This window comes from Arachis duranensis, chromosome 9 (genome assembly GCF_000817695.3).
Source record: "Arachis duranensis cultivar V14167 chromosome 9, aradu.V14167.gnm2.J7QH, whole genome shotgun sequence".
NCBI lineage: Eukaryota > Viridiplantae > Streptophyta > Magnoliopsida > Fabales > Fabaceae > Arachis > Arachis duranensis.
Genome location: NC_029780.3, coordinates 110,273,798 through 110,297,981, shown reverse-complemented (window position 1 = coordinate 110,297,981; position 24,184 = coordinate 110,273,798). Strand labels below are relative to the sequence as shown.

Below are 24,184 nucleotides of genomic sequence, written 5' to 3'. Positions count from 1 at the left end.
TATGGTACAAAGTGTTGGGCAGCCAAAGAAGAGTACGAACATAAGTTAAGTGTGGTAGAGATGAAGATGTTCAGATGGATGAGGGACCATACGCGATTGGATAGAATAAGGAATAAATATATAAGATAGAGAGTTGGAGTAGTATCTATTGTGGAAAAGATGGTAGAATCGTGTGTTAAGTGGTTCGGACATGTGAGAAGAAGACCGACAGAACACCTAATTAGGATGGTGGATGAGATAGAAGGTGGACAAGGGTAAAAGGCAGAAGAAGATTTAAGAAGACCATCTATGAGGTGGTCAAACGAAATCTACATGTAAATTGTCTCTTTATAAAATAATAGAGTTCAATAACGTTGTTTGATTCATATAGTCGACCCCATTTAGTAAGACAAGACTTTGTTATTGTTGTTTTTTCCTTTCCAATAAAGATATAGTAACATCCAAGTAGAAGTATATTCTAGAATAATCTTAAATTTTTGCTAAAATCATTTTGCATGACTCTTATGCAACTTGTTTATTTGTAGCGTGATCCAAACTTTGCTAACAAATAAGTGTAATGCTCAATCATGTTCATGTATGTAGAAAAACGAATAATTGTGTGGATGAATTAGCTAAATTTAAACACACCAAAATTTTTCATTTAATTATTTATGATTCATTTTACAATCAGACTTTATTAATATTAAAAGATAATAAAAATGCATATGTAGTCATTTTTACATAAAATTAATAATTAAAAATTATTAAATAATAAATTAATTAAATTTATTAAATTATTTAATAATTATTAATTATTAAATTTATATAAAAATAATTGTAAGTGAATTTTTGGTAAAAAAATAATTTGAAATAATTTTATTTTATTTCCTTTTCTTCCTTCTTTGAAAATTCATCATCATAGTACCCAGCATCGGATTTCCCATCGGCCAAACTGTTCGTGTAATAACTGCCTCCAACTCCATATCAGGACCGCTCCGATCATGCCACGTCACGCAAAAAGTCCAACATGCAGGGTCTACATGACGTGGTGCCATCAAGAGCGTCAACAGCGCCAGTAACCACTGAAGCAAACTTGGAAAATTGGAGGGGAAAATAGAATTCTACGTACTGCGCGTATTTTCTGTTTATTTTCCAAATTTCAATTCCACCGAATGCAAAGAAAGAAAAAGAAACGTAAAATAAAAGAGAAAAACAAAACCACTGTAAAGAAAAAGGAGGAAGGAGAGAGAGACAGAGATAGATAGATAGAGAGAGAGCAGCGTAGTTCGGTAATTGCCAAACTTTTTTTTTACAGAAGAGCGATCACACTGCAAATCCGCACCTGAAATTCTCTATTGGGTTTTTTCCCATCTTTCCTTCTCTGTGGGTCGCATTGTTCTTGAATTACGCTGCTGATCGGCGTCACCGAGCGAGGTTTATTTTCTCGGTTCAATTTTCTGCCGAGGTAAGATTCTCGGCGCCTCGCCTCCCCAACAAAAAAAAAAAGAGAACTCGCATTTTTGTTTTCTTTTTTTCTTTTCCATTTTGGTAGGGTTTGGGGTTTTCTTTCTGGCGTGTGGGAGGCTTGGTTGCATTTTGATTGGTTACGATTCAGATCTGCTACTGTGTGCTGAAGGATTGCTGGTGACTTTGATTTAGGGTTTTCCCTTTAAGATTTTGTGGTGAATTATTGAGGATGATATTTTGGGGGATTTAAGCCTTTTTTTTGTTTTGCTTAATTCGTATATTTTCCGCTTGGTTTGATGGAACCGGGCATGAGATCCGGTGGCCCTCCTGGGGTTTTTGTGAAGAACAGGAGTTCTTCAGGATGTTTGATTGTTAGGAAGAAAGGTGATGGGCTGAGTGGTGGGGTTGGCAGCTCTTCGAGCTCCAGGAAGATGTATGAATCGAAGAAAGTGAAGAAGAGGCCCAAAGTTGAGCTGAGTAGAGATTCGGGATCAAGTGGTGATCTACCGATGCCGCCTGCTAGAAGGCTTGGTCCTGAAACCATTCGAGTATGCAATGGTTTGAACGCATTCGAGCGAGGCGTGGCTGGTGGCAGTGAAATTGTCAGGAAGAGGGACAGGTTTGAGCAGATTAGGCGTAATGGGGATGATTTATCTGAGGAGGATGGGTTGGAGAGGATGGAAAGGAAGCGCAGTAAGATTGATGCGTTTGGTTCTGATCAATATGATGATGCTATGGACGTGGACATTATGAGAAGGAGGCATTTTGAAAATAATGGGGGTGGTTTAGGAGGAGGAAGGTTTGCTGGGGCAATGCATACTACTAGAACTGGCATTGATAGGGAGTTTGAATCTGGGTCAAGCAGACACACCATTGATAAGAGGAAAAACTCCTACCACAGCAGGGCAACTGGCTCATACCGAGGAGATAATGTTGACCATAATAGGTTCAAGATGAACAGGGATGCAGCTCAGCGCCCTCTGCCATTGCTGAGGGAAAAGTTTAACTGTGGAGAAACTATCAGGATTCAGGGGAAAAATGGGGTTTTGAAGGTGATGGTTAAGAAGGATAAGATGGGTGGGCCACTGGAACACTATGATAATCGCAAACCTGTAGAAAGCAGACAAAGTTTGAGGGCAGAGGGGATTGCCAAGAAGAATGTTCTGATACACCCTTCATCTTACTTGGAAGCAAAACCTATTGAGAAACAAGATTTAAATGTTAGGCCAGAGAAGAAACTGTTAGCAACAAGAAAATCATCGAGTAAGGACAGTAAGGGTGATGAGCAGGATTCAGATAACAGTGACACTTCATTGAATGTAGGCGTAAAAGGCAGTGAAGCTCCCAAGTCTTCAAAGAGAGTAGCATCTGAAGATGAACAGATTCCTAAGCATGAAAAACTCCAAACTACAGCAATTAAAGAAGGAAAAATAAGGCGTGGTAGTGGCACAGAAAAGCAGAAGCTTCGAGAAAAAATCCGGGAGATGCTTCTTAATTCAGGTTGGACCATAGACTATCGCCCTCGGAGGAATAGAGACTATCTTGATGCAGTTTACATCAATCCCGCTGGTACGGCCTATTGGTCTATCATCAAGGCCTATGAGGCACTTCAGAAGCAATTGAATGATGACGACCCTGGGGCCAAGCTCAAAGGGGAGAGCTCTTCTTTTGCTCCTATTGCAGATGATGTGCTTAGTCAGTTGACAAGGAAAACTCGGAAGAAGATGGAGAAAGAGTTAAAGAAGAAGAAGAAGGAAAGAGATAATATTGAGAGTGACAGTGAAAAAGAGCGTCAATTTAAAATATCTTCCAGCATCAAGCATGACATGAATGGCACGAATAGTGAAATCAATCCAGAGAAACTAAGCTCCTTTTTAAAGCAAGGAAGTAAGTCAATGAAAACTAAAATGATTGAAAATGCTGTCAACAGTGGTAGCTCTAAAAGCCAGAACGTTGTCTCTCAACCGAATGATGGGACTGAGAAATCATTTCCAGGAAACAATCCCCATGTCTTACATGGGAGGAAAAGTAGAAAAGACGGAAGATGCACTTTGTTAATTCGTAATTCTAACATAGGTTCAGGTTCAGAATCTGATGACTTTGTTCCATATACTGGGAAAAGAACAGTGCTTTCCTGGTTGGTTGACTCAGGGGCTGTACAGTTAAGCCAAAAGGTTCAGTATCGTAGAAAGAAGCGAGTGATGCTGGAGGGATGGATCACAAGAGATGGCATTCATTGTGGCTGCTGTAGTAAAATCCTCACAGTTTCAAAGTTTGAGCTTCATGCAGGAAGTAAATTGCGCCAGCCATATCAAAACATTTATTTAGACTCTGGAGATTCTCTTCTACAGTGCCAGATTGATGCATGGAGTAGACAAGAGAAGTCTGAGAAAATCAGTTTCCATTCAGTAGATATTGATGGTAATGATCCAAATGATGATACTTGTGGTATATGTGGAGATGGAGGGGATTTGATCTGTTGTGATAGTTGTCCATCAACATTTCATCTGAGTTGCTTAGACATTCAGGTATACATACATTTATCCAGCTATTTGCCATTTGTGATGGCCTGATTCTTTAAATTCTGATTGTACAAGTCTCTCTGTCTCTCAGTGGGAGCAGTAGGGAATTTTAAAATATATTGTGTGAATCATGGTTTTAGTGGAAGAGAGACAGTGTGATCTCATTGTTGGGATCATCATTCTTTCTCAAATGTTTGGATGAAAGTTTTATTTATAATTGATAAAAGATGAAACAACTGTATTTTTTTTTATTGATAGTGGTTCTATTGGTAGCTTAATTTGGCTGCATAATAAGTTTATCCTGGAAAATTGTTCCCATTCTGAGGAACCCGTATATTTGTTGCAGATGCTTCCCCCTGGTGAATGGCATTGTCCAAATTGCACCTGCAAATTTTGTGGAGTTGTCAGTGGACCTGTGAACAAAGATGAATTAACTATAAATGCGCTGCATATTTGCAACTTATGCGAGAAAAAATGTATGTAATTTCTATTTGTTTGTTTAGTTTTATAGTTTCTTTCAATATGCTATGATGTGCTTTTGGCACTTCTTTTTTTAATTGGTTTAGTATATGTGTTTCTGAATTCGTAGTTCATGAACGTTGTACAAAGGAGATGGACACCCTTCCTACTAACTCTGATTTCTCAGGGCCTTCCTTTTGCGGAAAGGGCTGCAAAGAGGTACCTTTACAGTTTCTTGTGCAGTAGTTTATAAGTACATTTTATGAGTTGCAGGACCCTTCTTTCTAGGAAATATGTTTTTTAAATTCTTACATCAAAACTTGAAAAAGGAAGCAGCAGCACAATAGAAATTATTCAGGTAGCACTGAGACTTGATTCTGAGGTTTATGTTTATCCTTTTGCAGCTCTTTGAGCATTTGAAAAAATACCTTGGTACCAAGCATGAATTAGATGCAGGCCTCACTTGGTCTCTCATTCGTAGAACAGATGAAGACTCAGATGCAGCTAATAGGGGGATTAGCCAGAGGGTGGAATGCAATTCCAAGCTAGCTGTTGCACTCGCTGTGATGGATGAATGCTTTTTACCAGTTGTTGATAGGAGGAGTGGGATCAATATACTACATAATGTTTTATATAATACTGGGTAAGAACTAGTGAGCATCAGGAATGCACCTAGTGCTTCCTTTTTCCTTCTTTTCCATATCTGAGTTACTTGGTTGCAAATTTAATTAGTTAGAAAGAGGATTGATAGATACATAAAATGGTTTTACCAGATGCATATTGTTTCACAAAATTTCAGAATTGCTTAAATATACCATCCGTTGCTGAACTTTAAATATTAACTCTTGCCGCAGTACAAACAGTAGGAAATGATTTACACTCTGTTCTGTTAGAATTAGTTTTCTCATGATAAAATAAATCGTTAGAAAGAACAGAGAGTGGGAGGATAAGATGTTGTCAAGGCGTAGAAAGATGAGCAAATCTCTGAATAAGAAAGACAAGCCCACTTGGAATGGCTTTAAGCCGAGAATGCAGAAGCCTTGAACATAAGCCTTCTTTAAAGCAAATGTATGGTGAATTAGATACTGCTTAATAGGGCATGGAATACAGTATCAGCAGTACAATGTTGGCTTTTGATAGGGTGTAACCTATTGCCAGGGCCAGTGAAATATGTCTTATGCTGAAACCTAGATAGCTGGGACATGCTACTGCAATCGCAACCTTCAATCTGTGCTCAAGACAGTCATCGTGACACACTTTAAGGGATAACATTGTATTTGTGTAAACATTTCTTCACTGTGTTACAGATTTCCATTAATTTTGTTTATATTCCATGGCATAGTTTGTATGATTTCTTTCTTGCAACATGCATACTTCTTAGCCTAAAGAGAGTTTCTGCCTTCTTTTCTGTTGTAGGTCAAACTTCAGTCGGTTGAATTATACTGGTTTTTATACTGCTATTTTGGAGCGAGGGGATGAAATGATTTCCGCCGCATCAATCAGGTATTATGCTTCAGACCCTGCCTTTCATTATCTATGAAACTTTACAGAGCCTTATACTCGTACATTGAATACTTTTCCTTTTTTTATATATAGTCTAGGGGTTAATATGTTGAGTTTTCTTATTCATTACTGCGAAAAAAATAATCAGACTGAAGTTACCCGTGGGCTATTTCTTGTACTGTCTTAGGTTCCGTGGGACCAAGTTAGCTGAGATGCCATTCATTGGAACTCGCCATATGTATAGGAATCAGGGGATGTGCCGCCGGCTCTTTTGTGCAATTGAATTGGTAAAACTTGATGTTTACTATGTGACTTACTTTCAATATCTATATAAAATTGTCTTACATTCTTCTCTTTACCTCTCTACTTTCCTGTTGGAAGGTTCTTTGCTCTTTGAAGGTTGAGAAACTGGTTATTCCAGCGATTTCTGAACTCATTCATACATGGACAACAGTTTTCGGCTTCACGCATCTTGAGAAATCACTCAGACAAGAAATGAGGTCATTGAGTATGTTGGTCTTCCCTGGTATAGATATGTTGCAGAAGCTGCTAGTGGAGCAAGGAAAACTTGAGGGTATTATATTATAACCTTGGAAAATGCTTTTTTTGTTTTCTTTTTCTACATTCAGCAAATTATTTATTTTACTATCCACATGTTTGACTTTTCTTTTCGAACAGGTTTTGAGAGAATTAAAAATAGAGATGAGGTTAATACTAATCCCAGTATGGCTAGTAGGTTGGACATGAATTCCTCAGCCCTGCAAACTCCTCATGGAAACGATGATGCTAGTTCAAATCCTGACAATGACATAAGCAATGAATCTAGTGATGCTTCTCAAGAACAAAGCAACAAAATCTTGGTTGACAGGAATGTGTGGTCAAAATCTCATTCTGAGGATAGGTTATCTGATTCTGCTTCAGATAAATGCGTTTCATCTTCTAGTACCAGTGATGATGTGCTAGAATCGAACAATAAAATAGTGACAGCCTCTCCTGGTAATGATAAATTGCATCCTTCTGCGAAGTTTCAAAAGGACAATTGTATGAGTACTCCTCCAATAGATGCTTCAAATTGCCATGGAAATCCAGCTTTGGGTTCCGAGAATGCTTTTTCTGACCCTGATTCTGCAGAAAATATGGTTGAACCTGTTTCTAATAGGAAATGTCACTCATACACTGATATGAATTGTGATCCCTCGGAGCATGGTATCAATCCAGCATTGGATTTGCGTGTGGGGGGTAATGCTTTGTCTTTTAGAGAGTTTGATATGAATGATGCCCATGATGAGGCTTTTGAAGCTGATCCATCAGTGAATTTGCTTGAGGAGAATAATAAACACGTGGATATCTCTTGTTCTATTCTTAATCAAGGTGGTGAGAGTTCTTTGCGAGTAAGATATGATTTGAATGATGAAAATGCTCGTGAGGATGAACAAAATTACGACAAAGGATTTACTTCACGGGAAATGCATATGAATGATACTGAGCTAAGTGCATCTGGTGATAGTTCTGAGACTGATCCAGCATAAAAAAATGGCCGAATCCGGTCCTGCTGATGATTTATTTTCTTCTGCTCATACTACTTTCCTCACAAGCTTTCTTCCAATGATTCAATCGCCTTGTGTGCAATCAATCTCAAGGCTTTTTTGGTCATGGCTTAATCTGGATAGTATGAATAGTTTCTATTGATTCAAATGAAGTATAAATTGGTCCATTTTGCCTTTTTGCTTAGGATGGGTCTCAATCAAATGGTTCAAGTTGCTGTCCTTTACTTGCAACAATTCAGTAGACCCTTTTTACTGACATTAGAAGAATATTGCTGATGCTCTTCATTCATACGAGTCTTCATGATATGGATTTGGCTTTCTTCTCAAGCTGTGTGCCATTCACTATTTGGCCAAATCAATTCATCACATGACATCAGCAATCGGAGATGGTTAGATCAATTTTCGGTTTTGATTGGCAGAATTGTTTTATTGGCTTGTCTACATTTTGACGGAGGCAAGAAACTTAGTTTTTATGTTTTATTTTTATGTAATTGTTATTGGAAGATCAGCATCTTTTCTATCCATCCGTGTGATCTGTCTGCCCCAGTTCCTCCTACCAAAATTGAAGGCATTGAAATAAGATTCTCGGATAGAAACCGGAACCTTATCTTCCGGTGCACTTTGTTTGCCTCTGATGTAAAGGGATGTTGTATGGGGTGGGGAAAGTGTTGGTTTTGTTCTGTTTCCCTCTGTAATTAAGTTAAGGTGGAGGTAGAGTTGGTGTTTGATGTCGAAATGGCACTAGATGCCGTCTCCAATAAATATTATTCTTGTAGTACTTTCTATCCTTGTTTACAATTATAGCTCCTTTGTCCTTTCTTGTAATACTTCTATTTCATTCTTCTCTCATTTTTTTTTACAGTGCCTTCTAATCATATATTATATCATATTTGAAGTTTTGTTATTGTTATTATGTATTTATGTTAGCAAATTAAAGATAATCTGTGGAAAAAAATTAATTTATTTTGTCTATGCTCCAAAAAAAAATTTCATGTGAAAAAAAATGGAGCAGTACGTACGAAGTACTCCTGGAATTCTCATAAGAACTCAGAAGTACTGTGCTTGTACGGCCGAACCAATCTAAACCAAACTGCATGTCACGTCAGCATAAAAGTCGAAAAGACCAAAACACTGCAACTCAGTTAACGTGGCGCCATCATAAGCAGCGGTAATTTCCCATATTCCACTTACATCGAATGCAAGGAAAAAAAAAAAAACACTGTAAAGAACGTAGCTTCGTATTTGCCCTTTTTGTTTTCCATAAAAGCAGCAGTGCAAATCCCAATCTAGAAAAATAAAAATCTTTCTGTCCTCGTCTTTGTATCAATCTGGCGAATTGCGTCATCGTTTAGCATCATCCGGCAAGGCTTTCCTTTTTTCTCGGTTCGTTTCCGGCGAGGTAAGACTCTCGCCCAAACACCCCCCTCCCCAAAAAATTTCCAATTCTACCATTTTGGCCGGGTTTAGGGCTTTCTCCCTTCGGATCTGGGGCTCTGTGCTGAGGCATCTGTTTTTCCTTTGATTTAGGGTTCTCCAGTTAGGATTTTGCGGTGAATTACGAGGGATGATGCGTTTTGGAATTTAGGGTTTTTATTCTCTTGGTTGGATGGAACCGGGCATGAGATCCGATGGCCCTTCTGGGGCTTTGGTGAAGAACAGGAGATCTTCAGGGTGTTTGGTTGTTAGGAAGAAAGGTGATGGATTGAGTGGTGGGGTTGGTAGTTCTTTCAGCTCCAGGAAGCTGAATGCATCAAAGAAAGGGAAGAAGAGGCCCAAGGTTGAGTTAAGTAGTAGCGATTCGGAATCGAGTCAGGAGCTATTGATGCCATCTTCTAGAGGGCTTGGTCCTGAGACCATTCGAGTATGCAATGGTTTGACAGCTGTTAAGCGGGACGAGGCTGGTGATGGTGGAACTGGAAGGAAGCGGGAGAGGTTTGAGGACATTAGTCATAACGGTGATGAGATGGGGGAGGGAAATGGTTCAGAGAGGAGGGAAAAGAAACTTAGCAAGATTGATGTGTTTGATTTCGACGAATACGATGCTATGGATGCAGACATGATGAGAAGGAGCCATGTAGATAGCAATGGGGGCGGCTTTGGAGGGGAAAGGCTTGGGGGAGCAATGCATGCTGCTAGAGGTGGCACTGATAGGGAATTCAAAACTGGTTCAAGCAGACACACCCTTAATAAGAGAAAGAACTCCCATTGTGATAAGGCAAGTCACTTGCACCCAAGAGATAGTAAATTAAAGAAGTGGGATGCAGCTCAGCATCCTCAGCCCGTGCCGAAGGAGAAGTTTAATTCTGATGAATCCATTAGGGTTCAAGGGAAAAATGGTGTTTTAAAGGTGATGGTTAATAAGAAGATGTGTAAGCCATCAAAGCACGTTGATAATCGCAAACATGTAGAAGGGCAACGAAGTTTGAGGGCTGAGGGCATTGCCAAGAAGAATGTTCTGATCCATCCTTCATCTTGCTTGGAAAAAAAACCTGTTAAGAAACAAGGTTTACATGCTAGGACAGAGAAGAAATTGGTAGCAAGAAGAAAATCTTTGTCAAGTAACGACACTAAGGGTGATGACCAGGATTCAGATAACAGTGGCACATCATTGAATGTGGGAGTGAAGTGCATTAAAGCTTTCAAGTCTTTAAAGAGGGGGACCTCGGACGATGAACAGACTCCTAAGCATGAAAAGACCCCAACCACAGCAGGAACTAAAAAGGAGAAAATAAGGCGTGGTAGTGGCACAGAAAAGCAGAAGCTACGAGAACAGATACGGGAGATGCTTCTTAATGCAGGTTGGACCATAGACTATCGCCCTCGGAGGAAGAGAGACTATCTTGATGCAGTTTACATTAATCCTGGGGGTACAGCCTATTGGTCCATCATCAAGGCCTATGAGGCGTTTCAGAAGCAATTGAGTGCTGACGACCCTGGGGCCAAGCCCAATGGGGAGTGCTCTTCTTTTGCTCGTATCACAGATGATGTGCTTAGTCAGTTAACAAGGAATACTCAGAAGAAGATGGAGAGAGAATTAAAGAAGAAGAAGAAGAAGAAACAGAAGAAGGAAAGAGATGATAGTGAGAGTGATAGTGGAAAAGAACCTCGCATTAAGAGATCTTTAAGCAACAAGCGTGATATGAATGGCATGGAAAGTGATAGTGATGAAGAGAAATTAAGCTCCTTTTTAAAGCGGGAGCGTAAGTCAATGAAAAATAAAATGATTGAAAATACTGTTAACAGTTGTAGATCTACAAGCAAGAAAGCTGACCTTCACACAGATGAAGGAACTGAAAAATCACTTTTAGGAAATGATCCTCATCAACTACATGGGAGGAAAAGTAAGAAACATGGAAGGTGCACTTTATTGGTTCGTAATTCCAACATAGGGTCAAATTCAGATTCTGATGACTATGTTCCATATATGGGCAAACGAACGGTGCTTTCCTGGTTGGTTGACTCTGGAGCTGTACAGTTAAGCCAAAAGGTTCAGTATCGTAGAAGGAAACGTGTAATGCAGGAGGGATGGGTCACCAGGGATGGGATTCATTGTAGTTGCTGTAGTAAAATACTCACTGTTTCCAAGTTTGGGCTTCATGCAGGAAGTAAATTGCGCCAGCCATATCAAAACATATATTTGGATTCTGGAGATTCTCTTCTACAGTGCCAGATAGATGCATGGAATAAACAAGAGAATTCTGAGAAAATTGCTTTCCATGCAGTAGATATTGATGGTAATGATCCAAATGATGATACTTGTGGTATATGTGGAGATGGAGGGGATTTGATCTGTTGTGATGGTTGTCCATCAACGTTTCATCTGAGTTGCTTGAATATACAGGTAATATGTCATGTCAATGTTCTTCTTTATTGCCTAATCTATCGTTCTCTGTACAGTTTATGCTTTCCTTCTTTCTTTCCCCTTCTTCTTCCACTTCATCAAAGATCCCAATAATTGGATTTCATGGACACTCTTCCACCAAAGAAGATATATCTTAAAATGTCCCCTACAACCCTGTTCCTTCCAAAAAAAAGGAAGAAGAAAGAAAAGAAAAGAAAACTTCAGATAGCTTAGTTTGGCATCACAGATAGCTTCTTTACCATTCTGAGCAACTTCTATAATTGTTGCAGATGCTCCCCCCTGGTGAATGGCATTGTCCAAATTGCACATGCAAATTTTGTGGAGTAGTCCGTGGTCCTGTAAACAAAGAAGATGAATCAACTTTAAATGCCCTACATAGATGCAACTTATGCGATAAAAAATGTATACAATTGCTCTTTCTTTGTTTGGATTGGAAGTTCCTTTTGATATGCTCTGTGCTCTTGTCATTTTTTTAAAGGTTTAATATACTTGTTTACAATTCTGTAGTTCATGAATGTTGTGCTAAGGAGATGAAAACCCTTCCTACTAACTCCGATATGTCAAGCCCTTCCTTTTGCGGAAGGGACTGCAAAGAGGTACCCTTTACAGTTTGTCGTGCAGCAGTTTATAAGACTTTACATTTTAAGTGTCGCAGAACTCTTCTTTCTAGGAATTTATATATTTTAGGTTTTAACAGCAAAGAAGCAGTGAAACTGACAGAAATAACTCAGGTAGCACTATGGCTTGATTCTGAAGTATACTTTTAATGCTTTGACAGCTTTCTGAGCACTTGAAGAAATACCTTGGTACTAGGCATGAAATAGATGGAGGCTTCACATGGTCTCTCATTCATAGAACAGAAGACGACTCAGAGGCATCTAGTAGGGGAATTATGCAGAGGGTTGAATGGAACTCCAAGTTAGCTGTTGCACTGACTGTGATGAATGAATGCTTTTTGCCAGTTATTGATAGGAGAAGTGGGGTCAATTTAATACATAATGTTTTATATAATAGTGGGTAAGAAATAATATGCATATTCTTTTTTATATAATATGCATATAGTTTTGATTTGTGAGCACTTCATTCTTCTGACGTGATGTTTTCTTTTAAGAAAAACATTATTTTCATTTCTAAAACTTCAAATAGGAAGGGGTTGGTCAATCTACAAAAATGATTTTACCAAGTGGATTGGTCACTACAATCTCTATATCCCATTTTACCATTGACCATAGCTTGCTTTGTACCCTCTAGCTGAGTTCATATTGTTTGCTGCAACATGCTCACTTTTCCAGTTTACTTAATAGACTTGTTTGCTGTCTTATTTCTTGTAGGTCAAACTTCAGCCGGTTGAATTACACTGGCTTTTATACTGCGATTTTGGAGCAAGGCGATGAAATAATTTCTGCAGCTTCTATCAGGTGCATGCTTCAGACTGTCTTTTGTATTTGGATAAACTTTAGATCCTTATTAACTCGTGGGGAATGCTAGGGGACCAAAAAAGAAAAAAAAAAGGGGGGAGTTGGCTAGTGTTGGTTCAATGTAGGAAAATACAAGGGAAAAATGTTAGTCCCTTAACATTTGTGCTAACGTCATGCATATACTTTTTCCATATTTATGGTGATTTCGGTTAAAAGTGTTCAGTTTGTCCTTATTTATTACTGTGAAAAAGGAGGCTGAACTAACTATAAGCCATTTAATATGCTGTCTTAGGTTCCATGGGACCAAGTTAGCAGAGATGCCATTCATTGGAACTCGCCATATGTATAGGCATCAGGGGATGTTGCGCAGGCTTTTTTCTGCCATTGAATTGGTAAACATGGAAAATTTCTGTGATTTTCCTTTTATCCAATGTCTATACAAAAGTTTGACTTACATTCTTCTTTTCCCTTGGCTTCATGCATCTTGAGGAATCACTCAGACAGGAAATGAGGTCATTGAATATGTTGGTCTTCCCCGGTATAGATATGTTGGAGAAAGTGCTAACCAAACAAGGAAAACTTGATGGTATTATAACCACTGCATTTTCTTTTGAACTCTAATTTCAGCTAATTACTTTTATTTGATGGTACCCATGTTTCACTTATCTTTCCCATCAGGTGTTGAGAAAATGGAAACTAGAGATGAATTTGTTACTATGCCTAATATGGCTGGTAAGTTGGATATGAATTCCTCAGCTCTGGAAGATCCTGAACGGAGTGATCATGCTAATTCAAATCCTGACAATGAGATAAACGACGACTCTAGTGATGCTTCTCAAGAACAGGATAATCACATTTTGGTTGACAGCACCAAGTCTCATTCTGCAGATAGATCATCTGATTTTGTTTCAAATAAATGTGTTTCTCCTTCTAGTACCAGGGATGATGTGCTAGAAACAAACAATAAAGCAGTGACAGCTTTTCCTGGTAATAATAAATTGCATCCCTCTGTGAAATGTCAAAATCACACTTCTTTGAGCAGTCCTCCATTAGTTTCTCCATCTCCAGATTGCCATGAACTTGCTGCTTTGCATTCGGTGAGTGTATGTTCGGACCCTGATTCTGCGAAAAATCTGGCACAACCTGTTTCTGATGGGAAATGTCACATGCACACTGATGACGTTAATCCAGGGTTGGATTCTCAAGTGGGAGATAATGCTTTGTCTTCTAAAGAGGTTGATATGAATGATGCCCGTGATGAGGTTCTTGAATCAGTGAATTTATCTCAGGGTAAAATTACGAAGGAGAAAAATGAAGTTGTGGATGTCTCTGGTTCTGTTCCCAATCATGCTGATGAGAGTTCTTTGCAAGTGAAATCTGATTTGATGGATGAAATTGTATTGGAGGGAGAAAAGAATTTGGACAAAGAGGTTGCATCACGTGAAATGTGTGTGGATGAAACTGGCCTAAGGGCATCTGGTGCTAGTTCTTAAACTGATCCAGCTTAAAACATTGATCTAGTCTGGTGCTGCTGATGTTTTGAATCTACTGCCCATGCCACTATTCTTACAGGTTTTCTTCAAAAGATTCAATGCCTTGTAAGCAATCAGTTTTCAAGGCTGAATAGCTTCTCTATTGATTCAAGGGACAGATAAAATAAATTGATCCCTTGTATCAACAAGTACGAATTAATTAAGGTTCCAAGTTGACTTCATCTCATGTCAATTATCCTTTTGCCATAATGCTTCAAGGAGCTGTTTGCACAGGATGTGTGCTTTTGGCTGAAGAGGCGTGTCAATCAAATGGTTGAGGTTGCCGACCTGTAATATGCGATGATCCTCTGTAAACCTGCAGATCCTTTGTAGATGATTATGATTCACAACATTTATATCTGATGTCTGAATCCATAGGAGTCGATTAGTCTTCCTTCTCAACCTTTGTGTGGCATTCACAATTTGCTCACATGACATTATCAGTTGGAGATACCTAGACCAGGTTTTGGTTTTGGTTGGCAGCATTTTTTATTGACTTGTCTACATTTTGATGGGCCATTTACTGAAAGCAAGACACCAAAAGTTCTTTTTCCAATCCACAGCACCTTCTGCTCATTTGTTTGATCCATGTCTGCCCAAGTTCCTCATCCAGAAATTTTGTCTATATATGTTCCTCAAAAGGTCTGTGCAATTCAAAATGAAGACTTAAATGGGATTTTCGTATAAAACACGAACTTTATCCTTTGGTGTACTGTGTTGCTGTAGATAACATCCTCTGACTGTATGATGTTAAGAAGTTTCTTAGCAAAGGGGATGTTTGGATGGGTTGGGAAGGTTTTGTTTTTTGTTCTTTTTTCTTTCTGTAACTAATGTAAGGTTGATGTTTGATGTAGAATTATATTGTTGTAACACTTTTATGGTCGTTTAGGATAGTGGCTCCTTCCTCATTTTGAGAGCTTTTATGTATATTTTTGTTGCTCAAAAGCTGGCGGAATTTTGAAATGAAAATGCTGCAGCTGCAAGTGCCAATTTTGTGGTATGGACGCACAATGTTTATTGATAGATTCACAAATAGGATTCTCTGTCTTTTCCTTTTTTTCTCTTTTTCATTTGTTTGGATCTGGTATAATGGTTTTAACTTTCAAGAGTATATTCGCATTTAAAAAAAATGGCAAATTGATCAATGATTTTTTGTACGTTTAAATTTATGAGAATTTGAAAATATATGTAAGTTTTTTACTTCTTTAAAATTTGGATACATCGATTCCTAGATTAAATTTGTTTCATTTTGAAAACTCTCCCATGTAGGCATTTGTATCGGATCTTGGATATGACAAACTCAAGTAAACAGTAGAAATTAATGTATCCATATTTTGAGAAGGTCAGACACTTAAATGTATTTTTAAATTTTCGAGACCTAAATATCCATAGACTAGAAGGTCAAAGATTTTTTTTTTACCAAAAATAAGATTCGAATCTGCAACTTTATAGATAAGTATGGAAAGTCAAAGACCTATTTATTATTTTCTCAAAAAAATAAAAAATAAAAAAGTCTTAAAATACTATAATGACACAAATAAATTTGTCATTTTAAGGCTTTACCTAATCTATGTTTGTAAGGAATAATCTAAAATATTTTTAAGAGTATATACCCATTTTGATCCTCAAAAAATTTTAGACTGGACACTTTAGTCCCCAACTAAAATTAATTACTCGATTGGTCCTTAACAATTAATTCTGTCAGTCACTTAGGTCCTTTACTCCGTTAATTTAACGGAGGACAAAATAGTCCTTGACAACTCTAACAGGGGACAAAATGGTCCCTGTCAACTCTAACAATGGCCAAAATAATCTCTGATTCCTTCATTCGAAAATGACACTATTTTTCCCAATTTTTATCATATCTCGCATAACCCTAACATTCATACTCTCCTTCTTCACCTTCAGAGTCTTCTTTTCCATCTTTTCCTTCCTCCTTTTTAGCTCTAAGATTAAGCCATGGTGTAATTGTCATACGTGTCGCACCTACCTCAACATGTCATGGACCACACACTTCCTAAATCTTTGTGACTGGTACATTCACCTCCTCTGCACTTCATCCACCAAAAGCAACCACTTCCATGTCTTCGATAACATCACCTCCAACCCCGACACGTCCACAACATCCTCAAGACCAAGTTCCACAACTAGTTCAAGGGCACACCTTTCTCCACTCTCCGGCAAGCAATATACATTATTGGACATTATGACATTATGAGAAGATTCTCCTTCGACATCATATACAGATTCTCATTTGAATTAGACACCAAGTGCTTCATTTCTTCTTTTCCATAATCTAAGTTGGCAGACAGTTTCGACCTCGCATCCAAGCTATCAGTACAACGAGCAATGTCGCCGTTGCCGCTCATATGGAAATTGAAGCGATTACTGAACATTGGTTCGGAGAAGAAGCTGAAGGAAGCGATCGGAGTGGTGAACAATGTGGTCATGGAGATGATAGGACAGGGGAGGAGGGAGATAGCAATGACGAGGACGGGTTTTTAACAAATCAAACTTGCTGTCTAGATTCATGGAATCCATCGAAGACGATAGCTAGTTGAGAGACATAGGCATTAGTTTCCTTAATATGAATTAGTTGAGAATAAGTTGATGATTTTTTTCTTGTGAACATTAAATTTATAGAGTGTGCATTGTGTAATTTGAAGTTACAGTGTTAGACTGCTAGTGTTATGCGAGATATGATGGAAATTGAGAGAGAACAGTGTCAGAGACTATTTTGTCTTCTATTAGAGTTAACGGAGTAAAGGACCTAAGTGTCTTACGGAATTAATTATTAGGGATCAATCGAATAATTAATTTTAATTGAGGACTAAAGTGTCCAATTTAAAATTTTTTGAGGATTAAAATGGATATATATGAATTAAAAATTTTAATTCTTTTTTTTTAAATTAAAATTCCCAATAAATTATTAAGGACGCTATTTAGTAGAACTCTTATTTTAATGAATAAATTATTCAATGCATAATTAATTGATAGGATACTGTAATGATGACAAGTGGAAAACTGGAAATCCTCTTGCAAACAGAGGAACTCAGTGAATAAATATTGAAAAATGAAAAATCACGATTTGAAAATTGCGATTTTCTCCGTCCTCTGAAATCTGAATGGAGCTGTCTGCACCTCCATGTCTTCCAAAATGCCCATCATCCCTGTTTCTCAAATCTAGGGTTAGGTTTTTTCAGAGGACGCTGAACCCAACATCCCTACATTCCAAAGCTTCAATCTTTTCAGTGAATCACCGCAGTCTCACCCGAATGGACCCTCTCATAAACGTCTCTTGTGCTGCTTTGGTGAGAGACAACAACTCTCCAGCTACATCAGCTTTGCCAGTTGACTCAGGTCAACGCAAAACCTCAAGCTTTCTTCCTTTTACCTTTTTCTCTCCTCAAATGGTGGCTTTCCAATGAGTTTGAATGTCTTAATTCATCATTTTCAGGTGCTAGAACAGGTGAGGTGAAAAGGGTCACTAAGGAGACTAATGTCTCAGTCAAAATAAACCTGGATGGTTGTGGAGTTGCTGATAGTAGTACTGGAATTCCCTTCCTTGATCATATGCTAGATGTCAGTAATTTCAATTTATGTTTGCTTCTTTGGTAGAATGTTATTTGAAGTTTCAGTTACTGCTCAAGCACACTTCTTGTTGGCTCACAGCTTCAAGAACTGTTGATAAAGTTTTGTTCTAAATTTCATAATTGATTTTATCCAGATGCAAGTTTGCATCCTTCTAACTTGGAAATAAAAATCATGGCTGCTAAAAATGAGTCACATGAACTAAACATGGTTATGACTTGTGCTTTTTCAGCAACTTGCTTCACATGGGTTGTTCGACGTTCATGTCAAGGCTACAGGTGACACACATATTGATGATCATCACACAAATGAAGATGTTGCTCTTGCTATTGGAACGGTACTGCAAACACCAGCTACATGAACTGTGTTTTCATTTTTTTTGGTCTGTTCCTAGAAACTGTAACATGCTTCATTATATGATATTTGGCAACAGTATAGATGTTAGTTCTCAGTTTCTTACCTTATAATAGTTAGTTTATAATTATGCACTTCTAAAAAAAAATGATAGTTGCATTTAACTATTATGTTTAATCTAAGTGTTGTCTATTACTCCATCTTCAGGCTTTGCTACAGGCTCTTGGTGATAGGAAGGGTATTAATCGGTTTGGTGACTTCTCTGCACCACTTGATGAAGCATTAATACACGTTTCACTGGTAATTCGCATACCAATTGCAGAAATGATCATTAGACATTAGTCAAAGTTTAAATTTAAATGGTGTGAATAGGATTTCATTATAGAACACATTGATGTTAATCCATGTATCGATCCCATATAGTGGGACAATGCTTAGTTGTTTCTTATTATTAGGGGAGAAGGTGTGATTTTTTCCTTGCTTAGGCATATGATAATTGGAGTAGGTTTGGTATTACATTTGCAAATTCAATGATCCGATATTATTATGCTGATTAATGTACATAAAAATAATTTGGGACTATTGAAGTTCAGTTAGTTTTTGTATTGAGGCTCATGCATTCTCAAGCAATAAATGCATACAAGGCTACTGAATTGTAATTAGAAATTTCAAGTGTGAATTATGTTCCCATTTGTTGTAAGCTTATTTTTCTCAAAAAATTTTGCTTGTTCTTAATACTTACATCCTTCTTCCTAACCTTGTCCAGGATTTATCTGGCCGGCCACATTTAAGTTATAATTTGGATATCCCTACCCAGAGGGTTGGGACATATGATGCTCAGGTAGTGCACTTTCATTTGATTATTTCATCAGAGCTTAGAATTTTATTGAATAAGCTTTAGACTGCTGAGCCCCTAATTTTTCCAGCATAGATCTATTTTAATGTGACACTCTTATTGTATTTGCTGTTGGCCATACTTTTCCCTTTATTTCTATTCTTTATTGATGAGTACTCTTGGTATCCTGTATGTAGTTGGTGGAGCATTTCTTCCAGTCCTTGGTGAATACTTCTGGCATGACACTTCACATTCGGCAGGTATTGAGACCTCGGCTCTTGGTCGTTTTAATCAGCTATAGAAATTGCATTTGGAAGTATAGTTCTGCATATTGTCATAGAAGTATAATTATTATAGATGTTGTACTAGGCGGCTAGGCCTCTCAATTAGTCCTTAGCTACATGGGTTAGAAAATATAGGTTCTTTTTGCCTCATGGCTCTTTCTATGATCTTCGTTTGTTGAGTACATTTTCAAACTTCAAATTTCTCTGGTTTTATTCTTTTTCTAGTTGGTGTTCTTTTATTACAAGTCTAACAACCTGTTAACAGAATACATATGTATTCCTCTGTGAACAGCTTGCTGGAAAAAACTCCCATCATATTATTGAGGCAACCTTCAAAGCTTTTGCTAGGGCTCTTCGACAAGCAACAGAGTACGATCCATGTCGCCGTGGAACAATACCAAGGTCTGATATCTTTGAACCTGATTTTATTCTATGAATATCTTATTTATCCACTATATAACTCTGCTGGAATTTAGAAATTGTTCACATTTTTTTGCCTCGTCCTTTCATAAAATGATCATACTCCTCTAAAGCGAGAAAGTTGGTAAAGTATTAAGGGTCTAATTAAAAATATGTTCTCAGTTCTCTGATCAATCGTACAGTTTATGTTTTATATCTAAATGAGATTATATCAAATTTACTTGTTAAATATGTTCATTATGCCTCCTTTTATATATGCAGTTCAAAAGGAGTTTTGTCAAGAAGTTAATTGGATTGAGCTCCTACTATCTACATAAGCGGACTTCCATAGTTCTTCACACACTTTCATCCAAAATGAAGGTGCTTAGAATAGATGTCAGAGATGATAAGCACCAGTGCTGTGTGCCTGTATTTGTCATAAAAGTTACTGGCCTCTGTAAACCATATTGTAGCACCCATTTACTCTTGGAGATAGAAATAAAATTCTTCTTGTATTGCTTTTCTTAACTAGTGCTTGCAGCATACTCGTTTGTCTGTCATTCTGTATCCATTGAAAAACCTTTTGATTTGAATCTAAGAAATCAAGCATGTCGTGCTAAAGACAAGGTCTAGGTATAAGGAAACAAAAAGGGACATGAAATTGATTCTATTTTTTCCCCTACCTTAGTAACTGTAAATGTTAATCTTAACAAAGAACAATAACAATCATCAGATATCTAAATAACACCTCTCATAAAGGTATAAAATTAAAGTGACAATTTACATGCAGATTGCAGTTATCTTATATGAAATTGATAATTAGATAATTTTTTTTATGTTTGACTATATTATCATCTAGTGATTCTCAAAGTAAATACTATATATCATAAGATGCTGTGCCTCGAAACGGTGTGATTTGTTGAACAATGGTCTACAAAAATTCCTCAGCAATGTTTAGGTAGTCCAATATCTCAGACTTAACCTCCTCCGGCAATGGTGCAGATGGCCCTGCCTTTGAGTAAAAATTCGCCAAAGATCTAATTGCCTTCTCCAGCATAACGTATGATTCCTGCAAGCAATCAACCCAAAACATGATGATATATTTGATAACAAGCAGTAATAGAATAACTTGTTTTTTGTGTAATAATTTGGGATGCATAATCTTATTAACGAAGGATCTACTTTTATACAAGACATGTAATAAAATGTACTTAGAGTTGAAAGAAAGTATATACTTCTTGAACAACAGTCTGCTTCCCCCTCCAACTCCCCAAATACTCTCTAATTGACTCTTTTGCTGAGTCTGCAGTTCTTCTAAATTTGGCAATGTCATCAGGTGGTTCATTCAAAGATTCACGCAGTGTTTTCACAACCTCTCTTGCTGACTTTAAGTAAGCCTTTGGCAACACCTTCCCTTTCTTTGTTTTCTCATTAGGATCAAATAATGATGTGATGTCCCCAACAATCCCTTTGTTATCATCATCCTCTTTGTCAGATGATTTCTCTTCTGCCCACCCCATTGATGGAGATAAACCATAACAACACGCCGTGGGAACCAATGAAGCGCCAGCACTGACTATAAGCTGCCTGCGACTCGACAAAGGTTCTGAAGGAGGCAGTGCAATATTAGACCTGGATTGCACTTTATCTGTTATATTGTAGAAGCTGTCAATAAATGAATGACCTATTGCTAAGTGCAATTATGTTGTTGAATTTTTAGCACACACATACCCTCAAAATCAAATGTTTTGATTCCTTGAGCTGGTTTGAAACTTGTAATGGAACACATGGTTGCTGCAAGGATAATTGCCATCCTCCTTTGTAAATAAATCTCAGAAATGTTAAGCTACATCCACCGAATACACAAGGCTGCAATGGTATCTTACAATCTTGCTAGCGAAGCATAGCATTTCACCTTGGTTGAGTCATGACAATGAAATTCATAAGTTTCATCTACTTTGTACTACACTAAATGATTGATAATCATGTATTTTAAGACATTAAGTAGAACTTATAATGCTGAAAAAATGAAAACATTAGAGAGGAACTGAAAACAGAAGCCCATCTGAACTGACAGCAAAAAATTGAAAGGGAGAATGGAACACGAGATGTTGACGTAAAAAGAATGAAGCCTACAACTTTGGATTTGGAAGAAACGAGAAAGTCTTACCCAAAATCTCTCTGCCTCAACTTCATTGGTTTGCACTTTGCACTAACCATAACAGATGCCTTATCCAAAGCGACAAGGTCAAAATGGTCATTACATCATATGTTTCCAATTTTACATAACGTACCCAAACCTTTTCTTAATAACAAATTTTACCTTTTTACTTTTCGGTTTGCACCACTCACCATTGTTTCCTTCTTCCTTTAAATACAGAGACTCAGAAAAGTTGATGCAAAAATCCTGACTTCAACGGCAAATACTTGGCTTGCAGCTGCTCTTGGCAACAAAGACTAGTGTCGATAGCGACAGCCGGATAGGGATGGCCGGCGGTAACCACCCCAAGCCTCCGCCCTCCTCCTCCTCCCACCGCAAATCCCGTTGGGAATCCAACGCCAACAATGTTAAATCTCCGGCGGATCCCCAACCGAATAACGATCCCAAGAATCCCAAACCCTCCCCTAAAACCAAACCAAGCAACCCTAACCCTAACCATAATCATAATCCTAGCCCTAACAAACGCCCTTCCTCTGATCACCCACTCCTAATCCCTTTCCCGGAGCCTTCGCCCTCCCACCCGATTACCACCACCTCCCTCCAGCTCGGCCCCCCATTGACCTCCCTTCCGCCGGCGGAGCTCCATTTGATAACCGGTTCCCTAGCCCCTCCTCTCGATTCGACCGCCCTAGGCACCCTGATTACCGGAACCTGCCCCCAGAAGCTTCCGGGAAGAGGAAGTTTGGTGACGAGGATGGTGGCGGCGGACGGGACGAGCTCGCCAGGCAAAGGGAGCAGCTCTTGCGGAACGCGAATCTCAATAATGGGTTTTCTGCTGCTGGTCCCAGTGAATTGAGGCCTAATAAGCAGATAAGGGTTGATGGGGTTGTTGCTGGTGGTGGTGGTTTGGGTGTGAAGCACCACCAGCAGGTTGGTCAGGAAAATTTGAAGAAGGCGTTTCTTCATTTCGTTAGATTGATTAACGAGAACCCCAGCCAGAAGAAGTCTTACTTGGAAGATGGAAAGCAAGGGCGAATTCAGTGCATTGCTTGTGGCAGGTTTCGTAGAAATGATTTAGCTGAGATTTTGCTTGTTACTTATATACTTTTATGCTTGCAATTTGTTTATAGCATTAAAAGCAAATTAAGATAGCATCAAGGCCAAAGACTGATGCTAGGATGCAAAAAGTATGTTAAAGGTCTTTTTCTTTTATGTCTTTTTTTTTTCAATAATTTTTTTAGCATGCTTAGCAAGTTAGAAAATTGATCAGCATATGGGTTGTTTTGGTAGATTATATTACCAAGGCTCCAGTGGTATGCCTTGCCTGAAGTAGAAAGGCATGCCTTTAAGCTAGCAAGAGATTCTGACCCCTTCTGATGCCTCACCTCTATGTCTTAAGCCAACTTTGACTACCCTTTTAGCTTAGGCATAGGAGAAAACAAAGGAAGTATTGATTTTTTGGGATGTCATTAGTTCTAAGTTCTAACTTGTTAAGAAATGAATCACCTTTAGTTGTAGAAAAGCAGCTTTGCTTGCTCTGTAACGTTTTTCAGCTTAGTCCACTTAGCTATGTAGTGGGATTTAATTGCCTTTCTTCAGGTTAACAGCATTTCAGTTTTGTTGTTTAATCTTTATAGGGAGTTATTTCCATAAGTAAGCAGTAGCATCCATGTTGAACTAGAGCTTATATTTTTCTGCTGTTGCTATAGCCTCTGCATTAAAAATATTGGGTTTTGTCAGGCAAGCAGTGTTTGCAAACCTTACTTAGTTCATATGTAGTTAGTTGATGATTCTGTAGGATTAATGGATCGAAGAACTCGATTCTTTCAAGAGATATACTATTAATGTTATGGCTGCTGTCTGTCTGTAGTTTATATGCCACACTGATGATTTTTATGTAATTTAATGCTTTTGGTGACTGGCTATCTTTTGCTAGAGTCGTCATTCATTGGAGCTCTTTTGTGTTCTGCCATGGCTAGAGTTTTTATGTTTTCTAACCTGGCCTTGCAAAACTTTTTGAGGAGTTGTTTTGCATTGGATCTCTTATTCAATGCCTCTTAGCAATGGTTGCAGCCCTTTATGGCTTCTAATATAGCAATGCTGCTATGTTCACCTTTTCTTTTTTCTTCTAATGTTGTACTTTTTCCTTGATTTATGAATTTGCTGACCCTGCCATCAATTTCTAACCTATAGAAGTAGTGTAGCCTTCCTTGTTCAATGTAGTTGGGTGTCGTTATGATATGAGAACTGCTGTGTTGGTTACTAGCTCTT

At 38.1% G+C, this 24,184-nt stretch overlaps 5 protein-coding genes across 9 annotated transcripts in view; 4 read left to right on the top strand and 1 right to left on the bottom strand.

The window, feature by feature from the left end:
* The first annotated feature begins 1,013 nt into the window (after positions 1-1,013).
* On the top strand, positions 1,014-8,302 carry LOC107466993 (uncharacterized). Its single transcript, XM_016085995.3, has 8 exons — positions 1,014-3,974; positions 4,315-4,444; positions 4,558-4,646; positions 4,832-5,070; positions 5,844-5,930; positions 6,118-6,217; positions 6,312-6,504; positions 6,609-8,302. The coding sequence occupies exons 1-8, from the start codon at positions 1,743-1,745 to the stop codon at positions 7,457-7,459; spliced, it is 3,921 nt and encodes a 1,306-aa protein (XP_015941481.1). The 5' UTR covers positions 1,014-1,742; the 3' UTR covers positions 7,460-8,302.
* Positions 8,303-8,682: 380 nt separating this feature from the next.
* LOC107466994 (uncharacterized) lies at positions 8,683-15,334 on the top strand. Its single transcript, XM_052254014.1, is given in 9 exon segments — positions 8,683-8,876; positions 9,005-11,318; positions 11,609-11,741; positions 11,847-11,935; positions 12,118-12,356; positions 12,671-12,757; positions 13,050-13,157; positions 13,159-13,343; positions 13,436-15,334. Coding segments are annotated over 8 exon segments (3,891 nt in total). The 5' UTR covers positions 8,683-8,876; positions 9,005-9,083; the 3' UTR covers positions 14,251-15,334.
* A 1,952-nt stretch (positions 15,335-17,286) lies between these two features.
* LOC107466987 (imidazoleglycerol-phosphate dehydratase, chloroplastic) lies at positions 17,287-20,280 on the top strand. Of its 2 annotated transcripts, none has more exons than XM_016085987.3 (8): positions 17,287-17,649; positions 17,747-17,871; positions 18,113-18,217; positions 18,442-18,534; positions 19,001-19,075; positions 19,267-19,329; positions 19,619-19,755; positions 20,035-20,280. In XM_016085987.3, exons 1-8 carry the CDS (start codon positions 17,415-17,417, stop codon positions 20,060-20,062), a joined length of 861 nt encoding a protein of 286 aa, XP_015941473.1. In that variant the 5' UTR covers positions 17,287-17,414; the 3' UTR covers positions 20,063-20,280. The 2 variants fall into 2 exon arrangements, with proteins under 2 accessions (XP_015941473.1, XP_015941474.1); XM_016085988.3 differs by having other exon boundaries at positions 17,289-17,649; positions 19,646-19,755.
* Positions 20,281-20,383: 103 nt separating this feature from the next.
* LOC107466989 (photosystem II D1 precursor processing protein PSB27-H2, chloroplastic) lies at positions 20,384-21,963 on the bottom strand. 4 transcript variants are annotated; one of them, XM_016085989.3, is made up of 4 exons: positions 21,923-21,963; positions 21,484-21,667; positions 20,988-21,400; positions 20,404-20,821 (listed from the first exon to the last, which is right to left on the bottom strand). In XM_016085989.3, the coding sequence occupies exons 2-4, from the start codon at positions 21,563-21,565 to the stop codon at positions 20,684-20,686; spliced, it is 633 nt and encodes a 210-aa protein (XP_015941475.1). In that variant the 5' UTR covers positions 21,566-21,667; positions 21,923-21,963; the 3' UTR covers positions 20,404-20,683. The 4 variants fall into 4 exon arrangements, with proteins under 4 accessions (XP_052109647.1, XP_020986885.1, XP_015941475.1 ...); XM_052253687.1 differs by lacking the exon at positions 21,923-21,963 and having other exon boundaries at positions 20,384-20,821; positions 20,988-21,358; positions 21,484-21,868; XM_021131226.2 differs by lacking the exon at positions 21,923-21,963 and having other exon boundaries at positions 20,396-20,821; positions 20,988-21,384; positions 21,484-21,857.
* Positions 21,964-22,238: 275 nt separating this feature from the next.
* The window catches only part of LOC107466990 (uncharacterized), an 8,847-nt gene continuing 6,901 nt past the window's right edge, over positions 22,239-24,184 (top strand). Inside the window, exons 1-2 of the mRNA XM_052254391.1 lie at positions 22,239-22,392; positions 22,479-22,971. Of these exons, the coding sequence (XP_052110351.1) occupies positions 22,239-22,392; positions 22,479-22,971 (647 nt within the window). The remainder of the gene's footprint in view (positions 22,393-22,478; positions 22,972-24,184) is intronic.

What these genes read in the sequence shown, in the direction of transcription:
- LOC107466993 (XM_016085995.3), top strand. Translation starts at nt 1,743, where the DNA reads ATGGAACCGGGCATGAGATCCGGTGGCCCTCCTGGGGTTTTTGTGAAG. An exon ending in AATGTTTTATATAATACTGG is followed by an intron (nt 5,071 to 5,843) that starts GTAAGAACTAGT and finishes TTTCTGTTGTAG; the next exon opens with GTCAAACTTCAGTCGGTTGA. An exon ending in GGAGCAAGGAAAACTTGAGG is followed by an intron (nt 6,505 to 6,608) that starts GTATTATATTAT and finishes CTTTTCGAACAG; the next exon opens with GTTTTGAGAGAATTAAAAAT.
- LOC107466987 (XM_016085987.3), top strand. Translation starts at nt 17,415, where the DNA reads ATGGAGCTGTCTGCACCTCCATGTCTTCCAAAATGCCCATCATCCCTG. An exon ending in CATTAATACACGTTTCACTG is followed by an intron (nt 18,535 to 19,000) that starts GTAATTCGCATA and finishes AACCTTGTCCAG; the next exon opens with GATTTATCTGGCCGGCCACA. An exon ending in CGCCGTGGAACAATACCAAG is followed by an intron (nt 19,756 to 20,034) that starts GTCTGATATCTT and finishes TTATATATGCAG; the next exon opens with TTCAAAAGGAGTTTTGTCAA.
- LOC107466989 (XM_016085989.3), bottom strand. Translation starts at nt 21,565, where the DNA reads ATGGCAATTATCCTTGCAGCAACCATGTGTTCCATTACAAGTTTCAAA. An exon ending in CAAAACATTTGATTTTGAGG is followed by an intron (nt 21,401 to 21,483) that starts GTATGTGTGTGC and finishes ACAATATAACAG; the next exon opens with ATAAAGTGCAATCCAGGTCT. An exon ending in AGCAGACTGTTGTTCAAGAA is followed by an intron (nt 20,822 to 20,987) that starts GTATATACTTTC and finishes GATTGCTTGCAG; the next exon opens with GAATCATACGTTATGCTGGA.